The sequence below is a fragment of the Anomaloglossus baeobatrachus genome, chromosome 2 (genome assembly GCF_048569485.1).
Source record: "Anomaloglossus baeobatrachus isolate aAnoBae1 chromosome 2, aAnoBae1.hap1, whole genome shotgun sequence".
Taxonomy (NCBI): Eukaryota; Metazoa; Chordata; class Amphibia; order Anura; family Aromobatidae; genus Anomaloglossus; species Anomaloglossus baeobatrachus.
Genome location: NC_134354.1, coordinates 383,736,957 through 383,756,956, shown reverse-complemented (window position 1 = coordinate 383,756,956; position 20,000 = coordinate 383,736,957). Strand labels below are relative to the sequence as shown.

Here is a 20,000-nt window from a genome sequence, read left to right as displayed (position 1 = left end):
AATAACTGGTTTAAACAAATTCACTCCGAAATAACAGCGGAGAACTAAAAACCATTCAACATGAACAACATGTGTACCCGAAAACAACCAAAAATCCCGAAGGACAACAGGGCGGGTGCTGGGTCTCCCAATAGGAGCTAGAAGAAAAGGAATTTACGGTAAGTAACAAAATTCCCTTCTTCTTCGGCGCTCCATTGGGAGACCCAGACGATTGGGACGTCCAAAAGCTGTCCCTGGGTGGGTAAAGAATACCTCATATTAGAGCTGCGAAGACAGCCCTCCCCTACGGGGAGGCAACTGCCGCCTGCAGGACTCTTCTACCTAGGCTGGCGTCCGCCGAAGCATAGGTATGCACCTGATAATGTTTGGTGAAAGTGTGCAGACTCGACCAGGTAGCTGCCTGGCACACCTGTTGAGCCGTAGCCTGGTGACGCAATGCCCAGGACGCACCCACGGCTCTGGTAGAATGGGCCTTCAGCCCTGATGGAACCGGAAGCCCCGCAGAACGGTAGGCCTCAAGAATTGGTTCCTTGATCCATCGAGCCAGGGTGGCCTTAGAAGCCTGCGACCCCTTGCGCTTACCAGCGACAAGGACAAAGAGTGCCTCCGAACGGCGCAGGGGCGCCGTGCGGGAAATGTAGATTCTGAGTGCTCGCACCAGATCTAACAAATGTAAATCCTTCTCATACCGATGAACTGCATGAGGACAAAAAGAAGGCAAAGAGATATCCTGATTAAGATGAAAAGAGGATACCACCTTCGGGAGAAACTCCTGAATGGGGCGCAGCACTACCTTGTCCTGGTGGAAGACCAGGAAGGGAGCCTTAGATGACAGCGCTGCTAGCTCAGACACTCTCCGAAGAGATGTGATCGCTACCAGAAAAGCCACTTTCTGTGATAGCCTAGAAAGTGAGACCTCCCTCAGAGGCTCAAAGGGCGGCTTCTGGAGGGCAACTAGCACCCTGTTCAGATCCCATGGATCTAACGGTCGCTTGTACGGGGGTACGATATGACAAACCCCCTGCAGGAACGTGCGCACCTTAGAGAGTCGTGCTAGACGCTTCTGAAAAAAGACGGATAGCGCCGAGACTTGCCCTTTAAGGGAGCCGAGCGACAAACCTTTTTCTAACCCAGATTGCAGGAAAGAAAGAAAGGTAGGCAAGGCAAATGGCCAGGGAGACGCTCCTTGAGCAGAGCACCAGGATAAGAATATCCTCCACGTTCTGTGGTAGATCTTAGCGGACGTGGGCTTCCTAGCCTGTCTCATGGTGGCAACGACCCCTTGGGATAATCCTGAAGACGCTAGGATCCAGGACTCAATGGCCACACAGTCAGGTTCAGGGCCGCAGAATTCCGATGGAAAAACGGCCCTTGGGACAGTAAGTCTGGTCAGTCTGGTAATGCCCACGGTTGGCCCACCGTGAGATGCCACAGATCCGGATACCACGCCCTCCTTGGCCAGTCTGGGGCGACGAGTATGACGCGGCTGCAGTCGGATCTGATCTTGCGTAGCACTCTGGGCAAGAGTGCCAGAGGTGGAAACACATAAGGGAGCCGGAACTGCGACCAATCTTGCACTAAGGCGTCTGCCGCCAGAGCTCTGTGATCGCGAGACCGTGCCATGAAGGTTGGGACCTTGTTGTTGTGCCGGGACGCCATTAGGTCGACGTCCGGCCTTCCCCAGCGGCGACAGATTTCCTGAAACACGTCCGGGTGAAGGGACCATTCCCCTGCGTCCATGCCCTGGCGACTGAGGAAGTCTGCTTCCCAGTTTTCTACGCCGGGGATGTGAACTGCGGATATGGTGGAGGCCGTGGCTTCCACCCACATCAGAATCCGCCGGACTTCCTGGAAGGCTTGCCGACTGCGTGTCCCCCCTTGGTGGTTGATGTATGCCACCGCTGTGGAGTTGTCCGACTGAATTCGGATCTGCCTTCCTTCCAGCCACTGCTGGAAGGCTAGTAGGGCAAGATACACCGCTCTGATCTCCAGAACATTGATCTGAAGGGTGGACTCCTGCTGAGTCCACGTACCCTGAGCCCTGTGGTGGAGAAAAACTGCTCCCCACCCTGACAGACTCGCGTCTGTCGTGACCACCGCCCAGGACGGTGGAAGGAAGGATCTTCCCTGTGATAATGAGGTGGGAAGAAGCCACCACTGCAGAGAGTCTTTGGCCGTCTGGGAAAGGGAGACTTTCCTGTCCAGGGATGTTGACTTCCCGTCCCATTGGCGAAGAATGTCCCATTGAAGTGGGCGCAGATGAAACTGCGCAAACGGAACCGCCTCCATTGCCGCCACCATCTTCCCGAGGAAGTGCATGAGGCGCCTTAAGGAGTGCGACTGACTTTGAAGGAGAGCCTGCACCCCAGTCTGTAGTGACCTCTGCTTGTCCAGCGGAAGCTTCACTATCGCTGAGAGAGTATGAAACTCCATGCCAAGATACGTTAGTGATTGGGTCGGAGACAGATTTGACTTTGAGAAGTTGATGATCCACCCGAACGTCTGGAGAGTCTCCAGTGCAACATTCAGGCTGAGTTGGCATGCCTCTTGAGAGGGTGCCTTGACCAGTAGATCGTCCAAGTAAGGGATCACAGAGTGTCCCTGAGAGTGCAAGACTGCTACCACTGCCGCCATGACCTTGGTGAACACCCGTGGGGCTGTCGCCAGACCAAATGGCAGAGCTACGAACTGAAGATGGTCGTCTCCTATCACGAAGCGTAGAAAGCGTTGGTGCTCTGTAGCAATCGGCACGTGGAGATAAGCATCTTTGATGTCTATTGATGCTAGGAAATCTCCTTGAGACATTGAGGCAATGACTGAGCGGAGGGATTCCATCCGGAACCGCCTGGCGATCACATGCTTGTTGAGCAGTTTTAGGTCCAGAACAGGACGGAATGAGCCGTCCTTTTTTGGTACCACAAAGAGATTGGAGTAAAAACCTTGTCCTTGTTCCTGAAGAGGAACAGGGACCACCACTCCTTCTGCTCTTAGAGAATTCACCGCCTGCATAAGGGCATCTGCTCGGTCGGGATGTGGGGAAGTTCTGAAGAACCGAGGCGGAGGACGAGAACTGAACTCTATCCTGTACCTGTGAGACAAAATGTCTGTTACCCACCGGTCTTTGACCTGTGGCAACCAAATGTCGCAAAAGCGGGAGAGCCTGCCACCGACCGAGGATGCGGAGGGAGGCGGCCGAAAGTCATGAGGCAGCCGCCTTGGAAGCGGTACCTCCGGTTGCTTTCTTGGGGCGTGAGTGAGTCCGCCAGGAATCAGAGCTCCTTTGCTCTTTCTGAGTCCCTTTGGACGAGGAGAATTGGAGCTTGCCCGAGCCTCGAAAGGACCGAAACTTTGATTGCCACTTCCTCTGTTGAGGTTTGCTTGATCTGGGCTGGGGTAAGGAAGAGTCCTTACCTTTGGACTGTTTAATGATTTCCGCCAATTGCTCACCAAACAGTCTGTCTCCAGATAATAAGGAATAACGTTTGGAACACCATTCTAAGTCTGAACTGGGTGCAAAAACCTAAAAAAACATCACTATGGGGAGATAAGGTATGCAACACCAGTGACTATGTAAGGGGAATACATGAAATAGCAGAAACTGCTGTGTGAATACTGACTTGAAAAATCCAATAGCTACATGTAAGAGTGAAAATGTGAAAAATGGAATCTGCATTACTGCCATGAACATATGAATAAAGAGAAATTTAGCTACTGAATTGATCTTTATTCTCTTTATTCATATGTTCATGGCAGTAATGCAGATTCCATTTTTCACATTTTCACTCTTACATGTAGCTATTGGATTTTTCAAGTCAGTATTCACACAGCAGTTTCTGCTATTTCATGTATTCCCCTTACATAGTCACTGGTGTTGCATACCTTATCTCCCCATAGTGATGTTTTTTTAGGTTTTTGCACCCAGTTCAGACTTAGAATGGTGTTCCAAACGTTATTCCTTATTGTTAGTAGTTTTTCGTTTGGGAACCCTCCCCACACACCTATTGCCAATCCATATCATACGCATATATAGCCTGGGTCTCAGCTTCCCATACACGGTAAGTTTTTTAACTGCATGAGAGGACACACACAAGCTAGGGACCCCAACGTAGAGAAATACTTTGGCGTAGTGTTGGGGCTCTATTGCATTGATCAATTCAGTAGCTAAATTTCTCTTTATTCATATGTTCATGGCAGTAATGCAGATTCCATTTTTCACATTTTCACTCTTACATGTAGCTATTGGATTTTTCAAGTCAGTATTCACACAGCAGTTTCTGCTATTTCATGTATTCCCCTTACATAGTCACTGGTGTTGCATACCTTATCTCCCCATAGTGATGTTTTTTTAGGTTTTTGCACCCAGTTCAGACTTAGAATGGTGTTCCAAACGTTATTCCTTATTGTTAGTAGTTTTTCGTTTGGGAACCCTCCCCACACACCTATTGCCAATCCATATCATACGCATATATAGCCTGGGTCTCAGCTTCCCATACACGGTAAGTTTTTTAACTGCATGAGAGGACACACACAAGCTAGGGACCCCAACGTAGAGAAATACTTTGGCGTAGTGTTGGGGCTCTATTGCATTGATCAATTCAGTAGCTAAATTTCTCTTTATTCATATGTTCATGGCAGTAATGCAGATTCCATTTTTCACATTTTCACTCTTACATGTAGCTATTGGATTTTTCAAGTCAGTATTCACACAGCAGTTTCTGCTATTTCATGTATTCCCCTTACATAGTCACTGGTGTTGCATACCTTATGTCTCCAGATAATGGCAAGCTGGTTAAACATTTTTTAGAAGCAGAATCTGCTTTCCATTCTTTTAACCACAATGCTCTGCGCAAAACTACAGAGTTGGCGGATGCCATTGCGGTACGGCTCGTAGAGTCCAGTACCGCATTAATAGCGTAGGTCGCAAACGCAGTCATTTGCGTAGTTAAGGACGCCACTTGTGGCACTGCTGGACGTATGAAAGAGTCCACCTGTGCCAAACCAGCTGAAATAGCTTGGAGCGCCCACACGGCCGCGAATGCTGGAGCAAACGACGCGCCAATAGCTTCATAGACAGATTTCAACCAAAGGTCCATCTGTCTGTCATTGGCATCTTTAAGTGAAGCCCCATCCTCCACTGCAACTATGGATCTAGCTACAAGCCTGGATATTGGAGGGTCCACTTTTGGACACTGGGTCCAGCGTTTGACCACGTCAGGGGGAAAGGGATAACGTGTATCCTTAAGGCGTTTGGAAAAACGCTTGTCCGGATAAGTATTGTGTTTCTGGATTGATGCTCTGAAGTCAGAGTGGTCCAGAAAAGTGCTCAATTTACGCTTGGGATACAGGAAATGGAATTTCTCCTGCTGGGCAGCTGCCTCCTCTGCTGAAGGGGCTGGGGGAGAAATATCCAACAGCCTATTGATGGCCGCTATAAGGTCATTTACCATGGCGTCACCATCTGGCGTATCCAAATTGAGTGCAGTGTCAGGACCAGACTCCTGATCACCCACCTCTGTCTCATCATATAGAGACCCTTCTCGCTGAGACCCTGACCCGCGTGATGACGTGGAGGGCCTCTCCCAGCGAGCTCGCTTAGGCGGCCTGGGACTGTCATCGGAGTCAGAGCCCTCAGCCTGTGATGCCTGGGACCCCCTTGAAGTACGGATTAGTTCCAACTGAGGGGGACCGGGGAACATAGGCACAGCAGTGTCCATGGTCTGAGCAACTGGCCTGGACTGCAAGGTCTCCAGGATTTTTGTCATAGTCACAGACATTTTATCAGCAAAGACTGCAAATTCTGTCCCCGTCACCGGGGCAGGGTTCACAGGCGTCTCTGCCTGGGCTACCACCACCATAGGCTCTGGCTGACGAAGTGCCACTGGGACTGAACATTGCACACAATGAGAGTCGTTGGAGCCTGCTGGTAGATTAGCCCCACATGCTGTACAAGCAGTGTATGCAGCCCGTGCCTTGGCACCCTTGCGTTTTGTGGATGACATGTTGTTGTCTTCCCAGAGCAATATAGGGTATACAGCCAAGAAGCGACCTTACAGTGCAGTATATATATATATATATATATATATATATATCTGGTACAGGAAAAGTACACCAATACACACTGTGGCACTAGTGGGGCCAGCACTAATGTGCTGCTTACCGCCCGCTAAACGCGGGTGTGTGGTCGCCAGAAATCCCTAGTCTGGGTCTCCCAGAGCCTGTGTCCGTCCTCCAGCCAGACTGCATGCAGGAATGGCTGCCGGCGTCCTGTGGAGGGGGGGGCGGGCCCTGGGCGTGCCAGACCAAAAGCAAGAAACCTGCGTCCCACTGTGCCTAGTGAGAGGGCTGGAGCATGTAAATAAGGCTCCAGCCCTCGGCGCTGAGTAATCGTACAGCGTCTCTCCCCTTCCCTGACTGACAGGGAGGGGGCGGGAACGAAGCGGAGCTAGGCCGCAAAAGCCGGGGACTAAATTTATAAGCGCAGCCGCCGTAAAAGCGCGGTTGGCGCTAAGTCCCCTGCGCACTACAAGTCCCAGCTGCGCCGCCGCTCCGAGAGTGGCCGGCGCGGTAGTTCCCAGCACATGAAGTCACACAGCTAAGCTGCTGTGACTCAAACCCCAGCGTACAGCGCTACTGTCCCCGGCGCACTAACACACCCAGCAAGCCTGGTGTGTGCGTGCCCGCCTGTACGGGGACACAGAGTACCTGAAAGTTGCAGGGCCTTGTCCCTGAACGGTACACAGCTCCGTATCCATCAGGTTCACTGGGTCTGTGGATGGAGCCCGGCCTCAGGGCTTGGGGGCCGGTAAGATCCCACTTCCACAGAGCCCCTCAGGGGGATGGGGAAGGAAAGCAGCATGTGGGCTCCAGCCTCCGTACCCGCAATGGGTACCTCACCCTTACAGACCACAAGTGGGGTAAGAAGGGAGCATGCTGGGGGCCCCATATGGGCCCTCTTTTCTTCCATCCGACATAGTCAGCAGCTACTGCTGACTAAACAGTGGAGCTATGCGTGGATGTCTGACCTCCTTCGCACAAAGCAGAAAACTGGTGAGCCAGTGATCCCACTGGGGGTGTATAGCCAGAAGGGGAGGGGCCTTACACTTTTTAGTGTAATGCTTTGTGTGGCCTCCGGAGGCAGTAGCTATACACCCAATCGTCTGGGTCTCCCAATGGAGCGCCGAAGAAATGTTAAGTTTCATCATCCTCTCTCGTTTCTTTCTGGGTAAAGCCTAAGACTTATCAGCAGCCCCTCATATAACATGGATCCTGCATTCTCACCAGTGTTCACCTCTCTGTGCTCTATCTGCAACCTGCAATCCCCTGATAGAAGAGCTACAGGGATTTCTCTCAATCAGCACACAGAGGGGCAATGCCTGCACTTCACTCACTTTTTAGCTCACAGACAAGCTGCTACAACACAGAGGACATTATACAGCAGAGCTCAGCAGCATTGATCTGAATCCAGCTCTGACGTGAGGTAAAACCTGTTAAGAGCTCTGCGTCATGTTTGTTTCTTTGTCTGCCTCTGTAGGTTTTCTCCTCCTGCGCCATACTTATAGAGGATAATTGGCTGTGTCACATGACACTTGCAGTCTCCTATGAGCAAGACAGATTTGAGCTGCTTTTTCAGAGTGGATGGTGCGTTTCAGAGGTAGGGGAGGAGGAAGAAGTGTCTGATAAGTGGGGAAGAAAGATTATTTCTCTAGTCATTACCAAAAGACTCTTATAAATCATAGATCTGAAGCCTCTGTCACTCCAGTTCTAAAACGCAAGCATTGACCTGAATATTGAATGGGTGCATTGAGGAAGAAGAAAAAAAAGAAAAAAAAAAGTCCTTTGGTTTAATATTTACCCTGACTGTACACATGTTCTGTATATGGAGAGGCCATTAAGCCACCATCAGACACCGGGACTGAGATGTTAGCAGCTTTCTTCAATGCAACCCTACAGAACGTTAGCAGCATCTTATAGACCAAGGTCATCATTTCTTTACTGTTCTGAAAATCTCTACACCCCCATCCTTCAGAAAGAGTAGCAGCTTCTGAGTTACGGCAGTGCGTAAGCGAAGCTTCCAATGCCTTCCTAAGCCGTGCTTTTATGTTTTATTAACGATTATTTTGGGATGACATTTGTATACATGTTGTGATGTGGTGTACTTCCCGCTTCACAGCTAACACATTTGACAGTGTAATACATAACTAATTGCATGTGTGTCTGAAACGTACACGTTCTGTCCCAGTACATGAAAATTAAAAACTAATTAGAGGCAGATATTAAAGGAACGTTTTGGCACGCAACGTACATAAATCAATACAAAGCCAAAATTAAACTGGCCTATAGTAAGAGAAATGATAAATGTCACACTAAATTTACTTTACAGGATCTGCTTTTATGCAGAGTGAACCATACGGAGATGGGGCCAAATACCTCGCAGTTTTTGTCTATCCAGCTTAGAAATGTCAAAAGGTCCAGGTCAGAAGGTGCTGGTGGTGTTGCGTCCACTGGTTGCTTATAGGATCATGTACTTGGCAGGTATTGGGATAAGGCGGGTATATCCCTGACAAGCGCTTCTCATCTTCTAAAGTGATACATGTTAGAGACCTCGAAAAGCGGACAGGGTTTAGTATGAGGGGCAGGCCTACTGAGATTTGGCCAACATTGGTGTTAATCTCCGAAGCACCAGATTTAGATATTGAGTACTGAATTACTTCCAGCCTCGGGACGCTTTATACTAGCAGACTTGTGGCATTTACCGACCGCCTAACATGTTGGCCGATCGGTTGATAGCCTACTTAGATGGGCAGACAGAAAATCACATGCACACAATAATTGGTGTGCACATAGACTGTTGTTGTCCTAAGCAGCACATGTCCTTGTTATACAGGTATGTACTACTGCCAAGAATAAGGCTTTTCAAGGTTGCGTAATCATTTTACCCAACAAGCAAGTAGGTTGCGCTTCTCTTGGGTTATTGGCAGCCAGTTTACAATTCCCAATAATCATGAAACGTGTGTTCTTAGGAGTTTAAAAACGGACCCTTATTTAATTTCTGGTGATGAGCAAGAACTACCATGCTTGTGTTGAGGATAAGAATTGAGTAACCAAAAATACTTAATTCAGCCATTTCATAGACTCAGGTATATAGTTTAGTAGATGTAAACTAACACATTTATGCAGGCCTTTGTTCTTTTTACTAACACGTATATATGTATATTGCATATTTAGTGAAATTTCCTTAACACAGTATATATCAGTATATGTAACTTGAAGATGGCTGCCACATCCTGTATACACCCAAGATGATGAACAAAAGAGAATTCCTAAAGCTTGGACTGTCCAATCAAGAAGAGGATATGCTAATTTCTATATGTCTTGAAGCCCCGACCTACAATACTTGCTTGGACTAAACTTTGTTTACACCCCTTTACTTCTTTATTCTTAGACAAAGCCCCTATAGAACAAAGTTTCACATTGACCACTGTCTGTCGTGAGAGAGTCATAATTGATTCAACTAATTGTTATTCTTTCTCGCTGTGCGCACACGACAATATAATTTGAAACAGCAGTCAGATCTAGAGTGACCGGTGTGACGACATGGACTCTCATGGGTTAAAGTTTCTTAACATTCAGCCAGACTATTGTTCTTATGTGTGCTAAGTCATGTTTGCTTAGCTATTGCTCTCCAGACTTTTTCAGTAATCATTGTATTGTAGTTGTGTATTGCTAATGTAATTACCTTAGTAGCCATTGTCTAGTCGGTGACTTGCCGACTCCATGTAGATATACTGAGTCTTTCTATGCACATCATTTAAATGAACATTATCCATGCAGCTTGAAATTCATCCAATGGGAGAAGCAATCTTGTCCAACCAATCGATGAGGACGCAGTGTATCCTAAGGGAAGGTTATGGCTATAAAAGGGACTTCTTTAAGCCACCAGGGTTGATGAAGGTTGATGGATGCTGATGGATCCAGTCTAAGCTCTTTGGAGCTGACTAGAGGATCAGGATATCTTATGGCTTCAATCTAGGGACTCCGGATCCGGTTGGAGAACATATCCACAGCCTAGGGATTTCGACTCCGGCTGCCAGGATTGTAACATCATACCAGGACTACCTAAGGAGGACACTCAGGTTGGGACAGTTCAGTCACCTGTTACAGACTTTGCAGACCTCACACAGCTTCCTAAATCTGGCTTTATTCCTTTCTCGGTGGGTGCCCGCCAAAAGCGGGGTGCTGCTGGACTGGAGTAAGTGGCCCTGGAACCTCTGAGGCATGGACATTCTAAATCCCTGGTGAGCCAGCGGAAGGGTGAGACTCTGTTGCCTGTTACACTTGTGTGTTTTGCTGGTTATGTGCCGTTAATTGTTTGGGGATCCAATAAAGTCTAATTATTGTGGTTCCCTCACCCTGTGTTGTCTGAGTAGTGTTACGCCCACGGTTAAGGAGGCCGGCGTTCAGTTGGGATGAGCCCTGAGCCACGCTGTCTTTCTAAAGGCGGAGGGTTTTAGTGGACGAGAGCACCCACTGAGCCCCGTGTCTCCACAACCGGTTGAGTCAAATCATCATTTCAACACTTGTACTGGTAATAAGCAGCTGGATAGGGTTAGATGGGCACGACTCATTTACAGCGTATAATAGAAGTCAACGGGAAACTAGCATTTTGCCAGAAGAATTCGATGAAAATTGCTCGAGTTCCCCATTGACCTATTATACTCGGGTACTCCAGTTGCATCCATCTGAGCATGAACTGCTCATTATAAGTACCGAGCATGGTACTGCTAGCGCATTAAAGTTGTTCCATTGCTTACGTATCATTGTGTGATAGTAGAGTGCAAAACGAAAACTACTGCGTGTAAAAGTACAATCATAAAGGTGATCTCTGGGCTCAAGGATGTTGAAAGTCAACCTTTAACTAGTAAGTCACCTACAGAGTGGTGTATTCCATGTTTATAAACTATTTGTTCAACTTTATTCCCAACATTCAGGATCCAGCTATGATGCAATCTTGTGTCTTAAAAAGTATAGATATATGAAGTATCTCCTGCCTCTTGAGTGAAGTACCCTTCATGGGGTCTGCCGGTACGGCTACCTGCTTCCTCCAAAAAGTGCTTTATGCAACACAGATGTTTTAAAAGGAGTATATTTTGTAAAACAAGCCATTATGGAATTGGCCTCCAGTTCTCATAGTTCCCTGGTGCTGCTACTAATGCCTTCTCCCAGAGAAGAAGGGAATTTTGTTTACTTACCGTAAATTCCTTTTCTTCTAGCTCCAATTGGGAGACCCAGACAATTGGGTGTATAGCTTCTGCCTCCGGAGGCCACACAAAGTATTACACTTAAAAGTGTAAAGCCCCTCCCCTTCTGCCAATACACCCCCCGTGCCTCACGGGCTCCTCAGTTTTGGTGCAAAAGCAAGAAGGAGGAAAAGTTATAAATTGGTTTAAAGTAAATTCAATCCGAAGAAATTTCGGAGAACTGAAACCATTCAACATGAACAACATGTGTACACAAAGAACAACAGCCCGAAGGGAACAGGGGCGGGTGCTGGGTCTCCCAATTGGAGCTAGAAGAAAAGGAATTTACGGTAAGTAAACAAAATTCCCTTCTTCTTTGTCGCTCCATTGGGAGACCCAGACAATTGGGACGTCCAAAAGCAGTCCCTGGGTGGGTAAAGTAAAACCTCGTAATAGAGCCGTAAAACGGCCCCTTCCTACAGGTGGGCAACCGCCGCCTGAAGGACTCGCCTACCTAGGCTGGCATCTGCCGAAGCATAGGTATGCACCTGATAGTGTTTCGTGAAAGTGTGCAGGCTCGACCAGGTAGCTGCCTGACACACCTGCTGAGCCGTAGCCTGGTGCCGCAAAGCCCAGGACGCACCCACGGCTCTGGTAGAATGGGCCCTCAGCCCTGAGGGAACCGGAAGCCCAGAAGATCGGTAAGCTTCGAGAATTGGTTCCTTGATCCACCGAGCCAGGGTTGATTTGGAAGCCTGTGACCCTTTACGCTGGCCAGCGACAAGGACAAAGAGTGCATCCGAGCGGCGCAGGGGCGCCGTACGAGAAATGTAGAGTCTGAGTGCTCTCACCAGATCTAATAAGTGCAAATCCCTTTCACATTGGTGAACTGGATGAGGACAAAAAGAGGGTAAGGAGATATCCTGATTGAGATGAAAGGGGGATACCACCTTAGGGAGAAATTCCGGAACCGGACGCAGAACCACCTTGTCCTGGTGAAACACCAGGAAAGGGGCTTTGCATGACAGCGCTGCTAGCTCAGACACTCTCCGAAGTGATGTGACTGCTACTAGGAAGGCCACTTTCTGCGAAAGGCGTGAGAGAGAAATATCCCTCATTGGCTCGAAAGGTGGTTTCTGAAGAGCCATCAGCACCCTGTTCAGATCCCAGGGTTCTAACGGCCGCTTGTAAGGAGGGACTATGTGACAAACCCCCTGCAGGAACGTGCGTACCTGTGGAAGTCTGGCTAGGCGCTTCTGAAAGAACACAGAGAGCGCTGAGACTTGTCCCTTAAGGGAGCCGAGCGACAAACCTTTTTCCAATCCGGATTGAAGGAATGACAGAAAAGTGGGCAAGGCAAATGGCCAGGGAGAAAAACCCTGATCAGAGCACCAAGATAAGAATATCCTCCACGTCCTGTGGTAGATCTTGGCGGACGTTGGTTTCCTAGCCTGTCTCATAGTGGCAATGACCTCTTGAGATAACCCTGAAGACGCTAGGATCCAGGACTCAATGGCCACACAGTCAGGTTGAGGGCCGCAGAATTCAGATGGAAAAACGGTCCTTGAGACAGCAAGTCTGGTCGGTCTGGTAGTGCCCACGGTTGGCCCACCGTGAGATGCCACAGATCCGGGTACCACGACCTCCTCGGCCAGTCTGGGGCGACGAGGATGGAGCGGCGGCAGTCGGACCTGATCTTGCGTAACACTCTGGGCAACAGTGCCAGAGGAGGAAACACATAAGGGAGTTGAAACTGCGACCAATCCTGAACTAAGGCGTCTGCCGCCAGAGCTCTGTGATCTTGAGACCGTGCCATGAATGTCGGGACCTTGTTGTTGTGCCGGGACGCCATTAGGTCGACGTCCGGCATCCCCCAGCGGCAACAGATCTCCTGAAACACGTCCGGGTGAAGGGACCATTCCCCTGCGTCCATGCCCTGGCGACTGAGAAAGTCTGCTTCCCAGTTTTCTACGCCCGGGATGTGAACTGCGGATATGGTGGAGGCTGTGGCTTCCACCCATAGCAGAATCCGCCGGACTTCCTGGAAGGCTTGCCGACTGCGTGTTCCGCCTTGGTGGTTGATGTATGCCACCGCTGTGGAGTTGTCCGACTGAATTCGGATCTGCTTGCCTTCCAGCCACGGCTGGAACGCCTTTAGGGCAAGATACACTGCCCTTATCTCCAGAACATTGATCTGAAGGGAGGACTCTGGCTGAGTCCAAGTACCCTGAGCCCTGTGGTGGAGAAAGACCGCTCCCCACCCTGACAGGCTCGCGTCCGTCGTGACCACAGCCCAGGATGGGGGCAGGAAGGATTTCCCCTTCGACAGAGAAGTGGGAAGAAGCCACCACTGAAGGGAAGCCTTGGCTGCCCGAGAAAGGGAGACGTTCCTGTCGAGGGACGTCGACTTCCTGTTCCATTTGCGGAGAATGTCCCATTGAAGTGGACGCAGATGAAACTGCGCAAAAGGAACTGCCTCCATTGCTGCTACCATCTTCCCTAGGAAGTGCATGAGGCGCCTCAAGGGGTGTGACTGGCCTTGAAGGAGAGATTGCACCCCTGTCTGTAGTGAACGCTGTTTGTCCAGCGGAAGCTTCACTATCGCTGAGAGAGTATGAAACTCCATGCCAAGATATGTCAGTTATTGGGCCGGTGTCAGATTTGACTTTGGAAAATTGATGATCCACCCGAAACTCTGGAGAGTCTCCAGAGCAATGTTCAGGCTGTGTTGGCATGCCACTTGAGAGGGTGCCTTGACAAGCAGATCGTCTAAGTAAGGGATCACCGAGTGTCCCTGAGAGTGCAGAACTGCTACTACTGTTGCCATGACCTTGGTGAAGACCCGTGGGGCTGTCGCCAGGCCGAAAGGCAGTGCCACGAACTGAAGGTGTTCGTCCCCTATGGCGAAACGCAGGAAGCGCTGATGCTCTGGAGCAATCGGTACGTGGAGATAAGCATCTTTGATGTCGATTGATGCTAGGAAATCTCCTTGGGACATTGAGGCGATGACGGAGCGGAGCGATTCCATCCGGAACCGCCTGGTTTTTACGTGTTTGTTGAGCAGTTTTAGGTCCAGAACAGGACGGAAGGATCCGTCCTTTTTCGGCACCACGAACAAGTTGGAGTAAAAACCGTGACCCTGTTGCTGAAAAGGAACAGGGATCACCACTCCTTCTGCCTTCAGAGTGCACACCGCCTGAAGAAGAGCATCGGCTCGCTCGGGGGGCGGAGATGTTCTGAAGAACAGAGTCGGAGGACGAGAGCTGAACTCTATCCTGTAACCGTGAGACAGAATGTCTCTCACCCAACGGTCTTTTACCTGTGGCAGCCAGGCGTCGCAAAAGCGGGAAAGCCTGCCACCGACCGAGGATGCGGTGTGAGGAGGCCGAAAGTCATGAGGAGGCCGCTTTGGGAGCGGTTCCTCCGGCGGTCTTTTTAGGACGTGACTTAGACCGCCATGAATCGGAGTTCCTCTGATCCTTCTGAGGCCTTTTGGACGAGGAGAATTGAGACCTGCCCGCGGACCAAAAGGACCGAAACCTCGATTGTACCTTCCGTGGTTGAGGTCTGTTTGGTTTGGACTGGGGTAAGGATGAGTCCTTTCCCTTGGATTGTTTAATGATTTCATCCAATCGCTCACCAAACAGGCGGTCGCCAGAAAATGGCAAACCGGTTAAGAACTTTTTGGAAGCAGAGTCTGCCTTCCATTCACGTAGCCACATGGCCCTGCGGACTGCCACCGAATTGGCGGATGCTATCGCCGTACGGCTCGCAGTAGGACGCAAACGCCGACGCCTGAGAGGTTAAGGACACCACTTGCGGAGCAGACGTACGTGTGACTGCATTAATCTGCGCATGACAAGCTGAGATAGCTTGGAGTGCCCATACGGCTGCGAATGCTGGAGCAAAAGACGTGCCGATAGCTTCATAGATGGATTTCAACCAGAGCTCCATCTGTCTGTCAGTGGCATCTTTGAGTGAAGCCCCATCTTCCACTGCAACTATGGATCTAGCCGCCAGTCTGGAGACTGGAGGATCCACCTTGGGACACTGAGCCCAGCCCTTGACAACGTCAGGGGGGAAGGGATAACGTGTATCCTTAAGGCGCTTGGAAAAACGCTTATCTGGACAAGCTCGGTGTTTCTGGACTGCCTCTCTGAAGTCAGAGTGATCCAGAAACGTACTCCATGTACGCTTGGGAAACCTGAAACGGAATTTCTCCTGCTAAGAAGCTGACTCCTCAATTGGAGGAGCTGGGGGAGAAATATCCAACACCTGATTGATGGTCGCTATAAGGTCATTCACTATGGCGTCACCTTCAGGTGTATCTAGGTTGAGAGCGGCCTCAGGATCAGAATCCTGATCTGCTACCTCCGCTTCATCATCCAGAGAGTCCTCCTGCTGAGACCCTGAACAGTGTGATTAAGTCGAGGGAATTTCCCAGCGAGCCCGCTTAGGCGGCCTGGGACTGCGGTCCGTGTCAGAGACCTCACCCTGTGACCTATGGGTCACCCCAGGAGCACTTTGCTGCTCCAACTGAGGGGGGCCTGGGGTCAATGATTCAACAGTGCCCGGGGCCTGAGTCACCGGTCTGGACTGTAAGGCTTCTAGTATCTTAGCAGACCATTTATCCATACTCTCAGACAGTTTGTCAGCAAATACTGCAAACTCCGTCCCTGTCACCTGGACAGTGGTAGCAGGTGGTTCCACCTGTGCCACCAGTAGCAGAGGCTCCGGCTGAGTAAGTGCCACAGGGGCCGAGCATTGCACACAATGAGGATCGGTGGAACCTGCCGGTAGTATAGCCGCACATGAGGTACAGGTTGCAAAGTAAGCCTGTGCTTTGGCACCCTTGCTTTTTGCGGACGACATGCTGTTGTCTCCTCTGAGTACAATCCAGGAGGGTATATAGCCAAAAATCAACAGTGCGACCGTACAGTGTAAATGTATAGCATATAAGTATATATATATATATATATATGTACACTTCGGCACTCAGTGGGGCCAGCACCACAGGTGCTGCTTACCGACCGCTCAAAGCGGTTGTGTGATCACCAGATTCCCTGCCTGGGCCTCCCAGAGCCGTGTTGTCTCTCCTCTCCAGCTTCAGAAGTGCTGACAGGAATGGCTGCCGGCGTTCTGTGGGGAGGAGGGGGCCGTGGGCGTGCCCTAGAAAGTGCGGGAATCTGATGCCCCACTGTGCTGAGTGAGGGGGGAGGAGTATACAAAGTATGCTCCAGCCGTCAGCGCTGACGTCCTGTGCAGCGTCCCGCCCTTCCCCTGACTGGCAGGCCTGGGGGCGGGAATATGCGATACTAGGCCGCAAAAGCCGGGGACTAAAGTTATAAGCGCGGCCGGCAAATAAGCGCGGTCGGCGCGGTAGTCCCCGGCGCCCTAACACACCCAGCAGTGCTGCAGTGTGTATGGCACAAGCGCTCCATGCGCGGTCCCCCAAGGGGACACAGAGTACCTCACAGTAGCAGGGCCTTGTCCCTGACGATACCCGGCTCCTGTCCAGCAGATTCCCCAGGGGCTGCGGAGGGAGCACGGTCCCAGTGCCTGGAGACCGATTAGGATCCCACTTCACCCAGAGCCCATTAAGGGATGGGGAAGGAAAACAGCATGTGGCTCCTGCCTATGTACCCGCAATGGGTACCTCAACCTTAACAGCACCGCCGACCAGAGTGGGGTGAGAAGGGAGCATGCTGGGGGCCCTGTTATGGGCCCTCTTTTCTTCCATCCGACCTAGTCAGCAGCTGCTGCTGACTAAGATGTGGAGCTATGCGTGGATGTCAGCCTCCTTCGCACAAAGCATAAAAACTGAGGAGCCCGTGAGGCACGGGGGGTGTATAGGCAGAAGGGGAGGGGCTTTACACTTTTAAGTGTAAGACTTTGTGTGGCCTCCGGAGGCAGAAGCTATACACCCAATTGTCTGGGTCTCCCAATGGAGCGACAAAGAAAAGGAAGACGTGATGGGTCCTTTCTAAATTGTCAAGTGCAGCCTTTGCCCTCCATTCTGCACAGACTCTTTATTTGTAAAGGATCGCTGACAAACCTCAGTATGATGGCTGCTCAGTGAAACCTTAAGATGGTCATGCACAAAACCCACCAAATTCTGAAGGCCAGCAGGCTGTCTAGTTTGGATAGGGGTATCCAGTCTTACCCAACACTGAACAGGGCAAAGCAGGACTGAGCCGACCAAATGACTTGAGAACATGACCTCAGCCTGGAAAGGTCACTAAAATCTTATATGCATCATCTGTTCGGAAATGCATGCAGCCATATTAAACTTTCTCTCTCGGGATTCGAGGCGGACAATAAAATTTTTCCCCGTTACTTTTATGTTTAGAACATACTTTTCTCAGTTTTTGCTTTAAACAAGAAACAGCCTTTTCACAGACTTCAATACAAGAGTTAATGTCTTAATTACACTTTTCATTTAAAGTAAGCCTAAAAATGTACCATCACACCAATATTTCATTAGCCAATATCTCAGAGCAGATCCGATGGCTCACGTCCCAGCGCTTCATAACATGTGGTGTAGATTTAATTCTCTTGCACAAGTGCTAATGAGAGAATGTTACTTATTCATTTAGACCCTGGAAGGACCTCAACCGAAAAAGCAAGCAGTGAATCATTAGAATTAATACACAAACAGCCGTTAAATCCCTCTACTATGTCTCATGCCTCAATAACCATCTTCAGGATCCCAGGACACAGCCTTACCCAGCCAGCATGTGTACAGCCTGGCACTCACCATACCCCGGAGGGCACTAAAGACATTAACTGCAGTATCTGGGACGGGTCACATGCTATTTTCACCCAAAAACAATTGCGAGACATGCCAAGAGTTTTCAGGCAGCCAAGATCAGCTTGGGCGTGAAAAGGTGGACCAAGTGTTATTCCAAAGTTGCAAACCAATCCAACAACGGGTGCAGAAGGTTATGTGTCTCTCACTATGAGAAGGGATTGAAAATCTTAAAGGGGTATTCCAGTCATCTATTTAATGGAAAGGTGATAAATGGGTGAGGTTCCGAGCTCTTGGATCCCCAGCCACCATTCTGGAGGGGTTCAGGCTGTGACCTGCCATTCTTTTCAGTCTATGGCTCTGACAAACAGCAGAGCACATGCTATAAAAGAAAAAAACAAACCTATATTGTACCATGAACAGCATATTGCTGATCCATAATACCTCGCACAGGATCCCCAAGGCATTGACCTTTCTTAACTCCCACAGAATTTATCAAAACACATCACATCACCTGGCCGGCCTGCAGCTCTCCAGCTCTCCAGACAGAAGCGGGTCAGCTCCATGAATTTTTATGCAGCTGACCCAATCCTGTCTGAAGAGCGGCAGATTGTGCCAGGTGACGCGATGCGAGTCACTCGCAAATGTGATTCCAGCCTTAGGCTATGTGCGCACGTTGCGTAAATTCATGCAGTTACGCTGCGCTTTGTAGCGCAGCGTAACTGCATGCGTCCTGCGTCCCCTGCACAGTCTATGGAGATTGTGCAGGGGCCGTGCGCACGTGGCGTTTTAGAGCGCAGCGCTTCGGCTACTGCCGAAGCGCTGCGCAAAAAGAAGTGACATGTCACTTCTTCCGTGCGCTTTGCCGGCAGCTCCTGCTCTGTCTATGGCAGGAGCTGCAGGCAGAGCGCACGTTCTCGCCGGCACCATGCGCTTCAGAACGGAGCTTTTCAGCTGCGCTCTGAAGCGCACCTTTTAGGTGCTGGGCTAGTACGCAACGTGCGCACATACCCTTATACTCATCCTCCGATGGCTTCATCTTCTATCAGGTGCCAGTGATTTGTTACCTCAAGTGTATCAGGGAGCAAGCCAGAAGTAACTCTTCAATGTAGTGCTATGAGAGCATCATTCTGGCTCTCAAACTTGCATTGAGGACTTGTGAAATAACTTCTCACTTACGGCCAATCAAAACTTACGGCACAAGATGGCGCCGAGGAAATGGAGTGCTGAAAAAGCATGAAAAACGGCAGAGGGCGATAATACCATAGGTAAGGTCCCTAGATTTAAAGTGCTGGAAAACAAAACGCTGGAGTGGTGCAGGAGACCCACCAATGCTTAGAAATGGGAAGAGTCAAATCTATATGGCACAATTGCATTATCTATTTTAGGTAAAAAGTGCTTTACCATACCTTAAGGCAGAAAATCGCTTGGCTTTGGCTTTATTCAGGAACTTCTTGCACTTTGCTATTCTATCATCCAGATCTTGTAGCATTGCTTTTGATTTGTGCTTTGTGGCATTCTTGGGATCAGCACTTGGTGTCACGTCATTTTTGGTTTCAGAACGGTGTGAAATTTGGTCATCCTCTTCTGACCAGATATCATCATCATCATCCTGTGAATATAGCTCGAAAATGTCTGACATTCCTTCCATTTCTATAGGCACTAAGTCTTCCTGGGAAAATTCTGGAGCCACGTTTATCTTCCCAAAGTTTTGACGGACGTTTGATAGGATTTCCTTGATCTCTTCTTTTTCCAAGTTAGCAGCTTCCTGGACATCGGTGATTGTGTCTTCCTCGCCAAGATTTTCCTCATTCATACTGGTACCAGCAGACGCTGCTATTAAAGCTTGCTGATGCTAGTGAGAAAAAGGACAAGGTGCAAACATAAATTTACAAAAATCTTACAGCCATTAAATGGAGGATAAAAGGATTCCACTTAAATTTAAAATATTCCTTGTGACTTTCTAGGGACTCGTTTATGAAACTCAGAACCGTTTCAATAAAGGTGTAGGTGCG

The 20,000-nt window shown here is 49.6% G+C and overlaps 1 protein-coding gene across 1 annotated transcript in view; it reads right to left on the bottom strand.

Moving 5' to 3' along the window:
* GNL2 (G protein nucleolar 2) overlaps window positions 1-20,000 on the bottom strand; it is a 153,660-nt gene that overhangs the window by 14,502 nt on the left and 119,158 nt on the right. Inside the window, exon 13 of the mRNA XM_075336053.1 lies at window positions 19,395-19,840. Coding sequence (XP_075192168.1) covers window positions 19,395-19,840 — 446 coding nt within the window. The remainder of the gene's footprint in view (window positions 1-19,394; window positions 19,841-20,000) is intronic.